The sequence below is a fragment of the Daucus carota genome, chromosome 1 (genome assembly GCF_001625215.2).
Source record: "Daucus carota subsp. sativus chromosome 1, DH1 v3.0, whole genome shotgun sequence".
Lineage (NCBI taxonomy): Eukaryota > Viridiplantae > Streptophyta > Magnoliopsida > Apiales > Apiaceae > Daucus > Daucus carota.
Genome location: NC_030381.2, coordinates 56,000,343 through 56,010,075, shown reverse-complemented (window position 1 = coordinate 56,010,075; position 9,733 = coordinate 56,000,343). Strand labels below are relative to the sequence as shown.

The window sequence follows — 9,733 nt, the reverse complement described above, 5'->3', positions numbered from 1 at the left end:
CCATCAATATCATGTCAAGACTATATTCTTATCCCGTATTTGGATTTGTCGACTCCCACATAGCGGTCTATAACTACCTGGCACCACCGAGTTAGAAATCGAGCAAGAGAACTATCACCAGAAAGAGTTAGGATTGTGGTATTGAGAGAGAGTGAGTTGTGTTTAGATGATCCAAAACCCGACAACCTATAGGGGGTATTTATAGGTGCAGAGAGACTTGTGTGCTACTCTTTCCCATAATTAAATAATCTGAAACAAAATCAGATTAAAACTTTCAAGTTGCTATATTCCATAAATAATCTGAAACAAAATCAGATTCTGAAACTTACTTCTAATTCTAATATATCCGAAACTAAAAAAGGCAGTTCTAATTTTTGATATTTTTCATCCGAAAATTCCAGAAAAATAGAAAAATAGAACGGAGCGATGTGAGAGGCGCCACCTACACGCCCCTCGCTTCTCCTTTATATAAGTATATTGATTTGACTTATGAATACCTTATGATTTATTATAAATGTAACAATTCATATAAAAATAATTATGATTAATTTTTTTAAAAGAGGCTTTAAAAAATTAAATAAAAATATATCTTAAACAGAATTTTGAATTTAAATCAGTTTCTCATTTATTTTTGATTTCATACAAGTGCGGACATTTTTTAACGAGTTAGAAACAATTTAAACAACCGACTTAAAACTGATTGAAAGGCTCTGTATAATAGTTATGATTGAAAAGCTCTGTATAATAGTTATGGGTTGAAGTGACCTTTAGGGACTTGCTTAACGGACATATGATTTTTGGATCGTTGCATGAATATCCAGCGACTCAGATTATAATAAAAATATAGTGCATCCACCTCTTTTTAACCACTGGACGAGGTTAACGATTAAAAAACGCTGGACAAGTTCCATTCAGCGCTTAAAAAATGCTCAACGTATACAAAAATTGATTATAATTTGGGTCGATGGATATTCATCCAACTGCTCATAAATTATAAGCGGATTAATCCGTCCCTGAAATTCTGACTGCGAAGGAGCACCCCCAAGCCCCAATTAGAGCATCTCCAACCATACAAACCCCATAGCTAAAAAGTGAGTTGACATTCCAAATATAAAAAATTTAGCTAACTTGTTGAAAAAATCATACTCCAACCACGTGAACCTGTTGTCTATAATTTTAGCCAACCTCCTATGGATGACTATATTTGTCGAACCTCTACAGATCTTTAAGAAATCTGTATGATGATTGCACATCATTTATTACCATATTAAACTGATATATTCTATTTTAACAAACTAAAATACTCCCTCCGTCACAAAATACTTGTCACATTTGGTTTTGTGCCGGTCAAATTGACTAAAGTTTGACTGAAATTTATTAATATTTTATCAATTGACAAAATAAATGAAAAATGTCACCGGAAATAACTTTTAATCTACTTTAAGATGTAATTTTCAGTTTTTTAAAATAATGAGCTTATCATCTTTGGTCAAAACTTAGTCAATTTGACCAACAAAAATAGAAATGTGACAAGTATTTTGGGATGGAGGGAGTATTAATAACATTCCATTTTTAAATTATAACCTACCAATATAAGCAAATACCATTGAAGTACAATGTCTTACAGTTTCAGCAAATTTTACCTGATGTCTTAGAGCATTTCCAACGGCGTTGGCTATAATCGTTGGCTAAATTGGACCTGTAAGACATTAGGTAAAATTTGGTGAACCTGTAGGACATTTTGCTTCAATGGTACTGGCTATATTGGTTGGCTATAATTTAAAAATAGTATGTTATTAATATTTTAAATTGTTAAAATAGAATATATCAGTTTAATATGATAATAAAATGATGTACAATCTTCCTACAGATTTTCTTACAGAAGAGGTTCGACCATCTCCAACCATCAAAAACCCTTAGCTAAAAGGTGAATTGGCATACTTAAAATAAAAAGATTTAGCCAACAGCTCCAAAAACTGAACTCCAACCATGATGAGCTGTTGTCTATAAATTTAGCCAACCTCCTATGGATGGCTAAATTTGTCGAACCTCTACAGGTCTGTAAGAAAATCTGTAGGAAGATTGCACATCATTTATTACCATATTGAACTGATATATTCTATGTTAACAATTTAAAATATTAATAACATACTATTTTTAAATTATAGCCAATCAATATAGTCAGTACCATTGTAGCAAAATGTCTCACAGGTTCAGCAAATTTTACATAATGTCTTACAGATGCAATTTAGCCAACGATTATAGCCAACGTCGACGTTGGCTATAATCGTTGGCTAAATTGCATCTGTAAGACATTATGTAAAATTTGCTGAACCTGTGAGACATTTTGCTACAATGGTACTGACTATATTGATTGGCTATAATTTAAAAATAGTATGTTATTAATATTTTAAATTGTTAACATAGAATATATCAGTTCAATATGGTAATAAATGATGTGCAATCTTCCTACAGATTTTCTTACAGACCTGTAGAGGTTCGACAAATTTAGCCATCCATAGGAGGTTGGCTAAAATTATAGACAACAACTCGGTGTGGTTGGAGTATGAGTTTTTCGAGCTGTTGGCTAAAATTTTTTATTTATAGTATGCCAACTCACCTTTTAGCTAAGGGCGTTCAATGGTTGGAGATGCTCTTACAAGTTTAATTTAGCCAACGATTATAACCAACCGCGGTCACAAGTTGATAAAATTTCAAATTTCCCACCAAAAAAGTAACAATGAGAATAGCGGAGATATCGTCGCCTGAGATCCGGTCAAGCCCCGGCGATCCTCAATCTCATCTCCTATCGCAGATTGAATCGTCAATCAAACTCCTAGAGTCTCAATCGCCACCAGCGACTCTCTCTTCTGATGATCTCCGACTCAGCCTCACTCAGCTCAAATCGCTCTCTCCATTCTCCAACTCACTGAAGCTCCACGTATGGAAACTCAGTTATCGCCTCTGGAACGCCTGTGTCGATCTCTCCAACGCTTCAGGCGTTAAGTTGAACGACGAGCACGCAAAGCTCCGCCAAGTATCCGCCGATCTACTGTTTCTCGCCGCCGATGTTACCGAAATTCCTTCTCCGGCGTTCAAGTCAGCTTCATTCTTCTACAAAACTGGCGTGATTTGGCATGATCTTCGTAAGTTTGATCCCGCTAGCTCTTGTTTCGAGAAAGCTACTCATCTTATCTCGAGTATTGATATAGCTTCAATTTCTGATCCGGAAGAGCGTAAGCTTCTATTGAATTTGAATATTGCACGGTCTCGAACGGCTTGGGAAGTGGCAGATCGCAATATAGCGATTGCGTTGCTTAATCGATCGAAAACCGTGTTATTTGGATTAGCTGAGAATTATTGTGCATTAGCGAATCAGTACTTAATATTTGGAAAGACGATTCTAGCTAAAAATGAAATTTCTAGTGTTGCTGATGCTTTGAAACTCATGAACGAAGCGTTGGATTTGTGTGAAAAAGGATTGAGGATTGTGAAGAGGTCTAATGAATCACTAGGTTTGAAGGAATTGAAATCGAAGACATTGAGATTCATGGCTGCATCACATTTGCAGACGGATGATTTTGAGAGTGTTTTGAAGTGTGTTAGGGTTTTGAGAGATGGCGATGGAGATAGTGATAATCATCCGAGTTTGAGTGTCTTGGCTATGAAAGCTTGGTTGGGGGTAGGGAGGTTTGAAGAAGCGGAGAAGGAATTGAGAGGTATGGTGGTAAATAAGGGGATTCCAGAAGCTGTTTGGGTGTCAGCTGTGGAGTTTTACTTTCAGGCAGTTGGAACAGCAGGAGCCGAGACAGCGAAGGGAATTTTCTTAGGACTTTTAGGGAGATGTCATGTAAGTGCAGGTGCAGCCACTAGAGTGGTTCATAGAGTTCTTGGTGATGGTGTTGGCAGTGAGGGGTCAAAGGTGAGAGCGAAGGTGGTGGCTGAGCTTGTCTCCGATGACAGGGTCGTTGCTCTCTTTGCTGGAGATGCTGCCAAGGAGCGGACTGTAATGCATTCTTTGCTTTGGAATTGGTCAGTTTTTTTTGGTACTGAGCAACTTAATTGGGTTTATTGGATATCGTTATGCATCTAGCTCGTAGTTTTGCCTATGAATTTTATAGGTTAAAAGTTTAAACACTATAATTTGGTCAATAGATAGTGCAACATAAAGTATATCACAAATTTGCTCTTTGGCTAATGACTGCATAAAAACAGATTATAGGTTAAAATTTTATCTGTAGATAGATGTTTGGTCTCAATAAGATTGCATAAAACCATCCATTTTGACACAATAATAATGATTAGGCCATTAAAATGGAAATTACATTGTTAAGACAAGTCCAATATACTGGCAGAAGATAAAATGCAGATGGTATATCTTTTTAAATAGTTGCTAGTTTGGACTGTTGCCTGTTGGAATGGTTGTACATCAAATATGCTGGGGAATTTATAGGATGACATTATCTGTGGTGTAAGCACCTGGAAACTGAAAGGGTGCTGTTTAAATTAATATATGGTTATATTTTTGTGCAATAGACATCTGAGGTTTACAAAGTGATACAAAAAAAGCTTAGTAGTGCAGCATATGTATCTTTCGATTTAAGGTTGTATAATGTTTATAGCTTCTGTATTCTTATCAAAAGTTTGGTTCAACCTGATTTGAGCAGAAGACATTATAGGTTCATCTCTGTATACAACATAAACAGTTTACTATGTTCTGCAGTGCTGCAGATCACTTTAGATTCAAAGATTACGAGACCAGTGCTGAGATGTTTGAAAAGTCCCTGCTTTATGTCCCTCATAATACAGAGAACAGAATTCTTCGAGCGAAGGGTTTCAGAGTTCTTTGCCTTTGTCATCTAGGTCTTTCCAAGTTAAAACAAGCAGAGGAGTATATTGATGAAGCTGAAAAGGTACAAAATACAGTCTTCTAAGAATAATTTCAACATCTGAATTTACATATTTATAATATATTAATATAAGTTCTGTATCTCACTTTATGTTCTTTAATCATCTCACAGCTTGAACCCAACATAGCCTGTGCATTTCTAAAGGTTCTCTCTCTGCCCCCCAAAACTAGTTTGGCAAACAAGTATCACGGGTACAACTATATTACCAATATCATGGTTTTGCTGAACTGATAATATTTTTTATATGTGCAGTTTAAGATCTACCTACAAAAGATTGAGCATGATAAGGCTGTTACTCAAGTTCAATCGATGCCGGCTTGCCTAGACTTCAGTCCTGACTTCCTCTCCCTCTCAGCCCATGAAGCAGTTGCTTGTCATGCACTTCCTGTTGCTGTTGCCTCTCTATCTGTGCTCCTAAAATTTTACTCTTCGGGAAAGTCTATGCCAACAACTGAAGTTGTCGTTCTTCGTACTCTTGTCACAATTATCAGTCAAGATCCTCTTCATGATTCCGATGTCCTCAAGTACATGAAACAAGCTCATGCTCGCTTATCTGAGCTTGGAGCTGATAGCTTCTTTGGGAAAGGTGAGGTTGGGACACGGGAGCGGAACTGGTTTGCTGTGCAGTCATGGAATATTGGGCTGAGAACTGGTAAGGAGAAGAATTATGAATTATCTTGGAACTTTTTTATGTTGGCATCAGAATTTTATGGTACAATGATTGACGGAGATATGGATGGTAACAATGTAATGGTCTGTAAGTCGCTGATACTGGCTGTTACTGCCAAGATAGCTGATGAAAAGCAGAGGAACGTCACATTGCTTGAAAGTGAAGTCAAACAAGCCATCGAATTACTAGACAGGACTGGAAAGGTATCTTCTGAAAAAAAAATTGATTTTGCTTGTTGCCACCATTATAAGTTCCTCTTTATAACTCTCCAACATATGTTGATGCTTGTAGTTTTGATCTGCAAATTTGTTATCAAGAGCTTTGTGAATTCATTATGATATGTATTTCTGTTTGTATACAGATCTTGTTGTCATGCTCTGCTGGTCCCCAACCAAACATTGATCAGACTACTAACATTGAACCATATTTCCTCTTTATACACACATTGGATGCCTGTGATCTTTATTCAAGGCTCAGTGATACAGGACCCCAACTACTTCGCCTGATAAAAAGCTTCGCCAGCTCAAAGTCTTGTAATCCAAAGTATCTACTTCAAATTGGCCTGATTTCATCAGATGGCCCCCGGTCCAATCTTGAAGTAGCCACCTACGCTCTAAATACATGTCTCTCAAGCTTACTGGACTCCCAATCACCAGATTATGGATCCGTGGCTCAGATAATGAGGAAACTAATTAGCCTTAGTGGTGTTTACAAGGCTGATACCGATGATGATGAAGTCTATGGCATGTATAGACAAGCATACCGGATAATGGTGGGACTGAAGGAAGGTGAGTACCCTATTGAAGAGGGTAAATGGCTTGCAATGACAGCATGGAACAGGGCAGCTCTAGCAGTAAGAATGGGGCCTTCTAGTGCAGCAATGAAGTGGATGAATATGGGGTGGGAATTGGCAGGGAAGGTTCAAGGAATGCAAACTTATCAATCATGCATGGAAGATTTCATTGCTAGTTTCAAGGATAAATGCAAGGCCACAAACTCCAATTAAAATTTCTTCGACGAATAGTTCTTATACTGTAATAGTATAATGATAAAACCGCCTTGCACATGTCTGGATATTATTCCAAAGAGACCTGCAGTATAGTATTTTCTACTAGGCAAGGTCATTTGATACTTAGCAGTTAGCATATGATTTCAGAGCGTTGAAGCTTATGAAATTATAGTAGTAACGATTATAGATTTATAGTTGATGAGGACGAAATTGACACAGTAATTTGAACTCCTATGTCAATTGTAAGTAGTATGTGATATAAGTTTGAAGTTAGACCGAGTAACTAAAATTAAAAAGAAAAGAAAACGGAAGAAAGTAAAAGCAGTTAAAAATGAAAAAAGGGGATGGGATAGACTTCTAGACTGAATGAATATCTTATCGTTTGTTTCTGGTTACCAAAACCCAGACCAGCTATCTTGGGGTCTTAGGGAATGGAGTCTTCTTCTTTCTCCGCATGCCTCTCATCATCATCATCTTCTCCGCCATTCCGGAATCACTTTAAAACCCACAATTCTCTTCTTCTTTTCTCAAATTACAACTTTTCCACCTCCAATTTCAATCCCATTTCTTCTTCCATAGCCAAGAAAAAAATCACACTCAAAGCTCAAACATTTCACCAAGTTCCCAGAACAAATCTACCAATCAAGAACAACCCACTGCAAATCTTTGTCAACACCCATGTCTCATTCCTTTCTCTAGCTTTCTCTCTACCTCTTTCTAGCTCTGCTTCTGACACAACATTGCCAGCTGAGCAAGTCTCCAACAAGATTAACATAGAGGCTATCTTGGTCTCCATTGATGACTTTTTTAATCGATACCCTTTCTTTGTTGCCGGAGTTACTTTCATTTGGCTTGTTGTTATCCCGCTCACCGAAGATTACTTGCAGAAGTTCAAATTTATCTCTGCTATCAATGCTTTTCGCAAGCTTCGTGATGACCCAAGTGTTCAGCTTTTAGATATTAGGGATCAAAAATCCTTGAGGACTTTGTCTTCTCCCATTTTGAAAATTTTGAATAAGAATGTGTGCCAGGTTGAGTATATTGAAAAGGATGAAGATGGGTTTGTGAAGAAAGTGCTGGACTGCTTTGGGGATCCAGCAAATACCACAATTTGCATTCTCGACAGGTAAGTTTGATGATTCGAGTCGATTTTGATATGATCAAACTATTGCTGATTAACTTGTTTTGGGTGGAAGGTAGTTTTGATGATAACTCCTTGAAAGTTGCTGAGTTGTTGTTCAAGAAAGGTTTCAGAGAGGCCTATGCAATTCGGGGTGGCGTTAAAGGGAAGAATGGGTGGCTGGTATTCTTCGTCTCTCTGCTGTAGTTATACGTGCCTTCATTGTTTCTAGTTCTTTAGCATAGCTCAGATGGCATTATATTTGTTGATTGTCAATTGATTAGCTTGTTATAGAGAAGTGTCATTATAGGTGCACGGTGCACCTACTGAGCAATAGAACACCTCCTGTGTATGGTGGATGTTGCCATTAGGTTGATGTTGGTACTCCGATGATTGTCATTGAGTCCGTATGCAGTAAATATTCAAACGTTAAATCAACAAGGGAAACCAAAGTTGGATAATGAGTTTTTCGGTCATAACAGAGAAAAGGATTATGAGCTTTTGTTTATAAGTGAAGTTTAGTCTTTAGATATATGTGATGGCTCTCTAAATATGTTGTATTATCATTAAGTTACATATCTCAGTCCCAAATTGTTAATTTACTTCCATGAAAACGGTGTAAACTATTATTGCAGCTGATATTTACTTCTGTTGCAGTCAATACAAGGGACACTTCTCCCTCCATCTGTGCACATTTTCCCGAAGAAAAAGGGAAAAAAGTTGCCACAGACTGAATTGGTTCACGGCCAAGGAATTAATCAACTAAGTGAAAATGCAGATCAGTCTTCCTCTGCGAGTAGCAGCGCCCAGATGACTAATGGATATGTAAGCAAGACTGAACCCACTGCAGAAACAAAAATTAGTGCAAGATCTTTATCTCCTTATCCTAAGGTATGGAACATAATGGACCGTATTGATGCTTATACAATAATCTTTGCACATCGTGCTTAATCATATTTTATGCACACCAAAAACTTAGCAACTCTGTTCAATTGCATGTGACATTAACAAATGCTTTCCTTTACAAGGGAAATCTGTTTTAGTCCACCCTCATATACAAAAACACATTGTTAAGTTCAAGTCAGATGTGAGATTAGTTAAATCATCTTGTATCTTGTTACTATGATAAACTAAATTCCAGATGAAGCTTTCTTTTCAGTATCCTTTTAATGATTAGAATCTCAGCATGGTCACAGTTCAGGGGTTCCATTACCACATTAATTACACTGCATTCTGTGCTATATATATTGCCGACAGGATTTATCTCCTTCTAAGAATTCTGAATTTTCATTATATGACTTCTAACTGATCGTTTTAGTAAACTTGTCCGGTGCTGTAGGAGGATTTATCTTTCTGTGGACTATGCATTCAGTCTTTCATTACTTTCTTTAATTATAATACTGACCTCATTTACATGGATCATGGATGTAGTACCCAGATCTGAAACCACCATCTTCTCCAACTCCATCGAAGCCAAAAAGCTGATACCAAGTCCTTCAGATTTAATTTGACTCCTGCTGTTGCTTGGATCTCTTCTAGCTACCATGGAACGTAGCAACACATTATCGGATAAAGTGTCTCTTTCGGCATGATAGTCATAATTTGTTCTTCACATATGTTTTCAATTTTCCTTAGTTTTTTGTTGTATTATCATCCTATTTTCCTTAGCTTTTGTTGTATTATCATCCTATTTTCCAGGATTGGATTTCATTTGCAGCCTATTCAAATTTGTTCCAGGATGCAGCGAGTTTTTGTACACATAAATTTATCAGAAATCAAATCTACTCGATATTTTTATTCTATGAATATAAAATTTCAGTTTAATTTATATTTAACCCAGTTCAGATCTCAATCGGAACATATATAGTAAAAATCGGTTTCGTAAATGGGTTGTGCGCAGAAATTTACTAAAACCTGAGCAGATATAATATGAAAAAAAATCCTTTCAATAATCAGTGAAGGGGTAAATACACAAGAAGGTTTTGGGTCTTGCTCTTTTTATTTAGCAAAAGAATGTGTAGCTC

At 36.8% G+C, this 9,733-nt stretch overlaps 2 protein-coding genes across 2 annotated transcripts; both read left to right on the top strand.

The window, feature by feature from the left end:
- Positions 1-2,655: 2,655 nt before the first annotated feature.
- Positions 2,656-6,715, top strand: LOC108219362 (TPR repeat-containing protein ZIP4). Its single transcript, XM_064086215.1, has 5 exons — positions 2,656-4,032; positions 4,724-4,913; positions 5,022-5,054; positions 5,163-5,783; positions 5,942-6,715. Exons 1-5 carry the CDS (start codon positions 2,741-2,743, stop codon positions 6,584-6,586), a joined length of 2,781 nt encoding a protein of 926 aa, XP_063942285.1. The 5' UTR covers positions 2,656-2,740; the 3' UTR covers positions 6,587-6,715.
- Positions 6,716-6,937: 222 nt separating this feature from the next.
- Positions 6,938-9,511, top strand: LOC108219288 (rhodanese-like domain-containing protein 4A, chloroplastic). Its single transcript, XM_017392687.2, has 4 exons — positions 6,938-7,715; positions 7,790-7,892; positions 8,367-8,600; positions 9,141-9,511. Exons 1-4 carry the CDS (start codon positions 7,021-7,023, stop codon positions 9,192-9,194), a joined length of 1,086 nt encoding a protein of 361 aa, XP_017248176.1. The 5' UTR covers positions 6,938-7,020; the 3' UTR covers positions 9,195-9,511.
- The last annotated feature ends 222 nt before the right edge of the window (positions 9,512-9,733 follow it).

Excerpts from the sequence above, each read along its gene's own strand:
- LOC108219362 (XM_064086215.1), top strand. The coding sequence starts at position 2,741 with ATGAGAATAGCGGAGATATCGTCGCCTGAGATCCGGTCAAGCCCCGGC. Across the intron at positions 4,033-4,723 it reads CATTCTTTGCTTTGGAATTG|TGCTGCAGATCACTTTAGAT; the intron begins GTCAGTTTTTTT and ends TATGTTCTGCAG. Across the intron at positions 5,784-5,941 it reads TACTAGACAGGACTGGAAAG|ATCTTGTTGTCATGCTCTGC; the intron begins GTATCTTCTGAA and ends GTTTGTATACAG.
- LOC108219288 (XM_017392687.2), top strand. The coding sequence starts at position 7,021 with ATGGAGTCTTCTTCTTTCTCCGCATGCCTCTCATCATCATCATCTTCT. Across the intron at positions 7,716-7,789 it reads ACAATTTGCATTCTCGACAG|TTTTGATGATAACTCCTTGA; the intron begins GTAAGTTTGATG and ends GGTGGAAGGTAG. Across the intron at positions 7,893-8,366 it reads AAGGGAAGAATGGGTGGCTG|TCAATACAAGGGACACTTCT; the intron begins GTATTCTTCGTC and ends CTTCTGTTGCAG.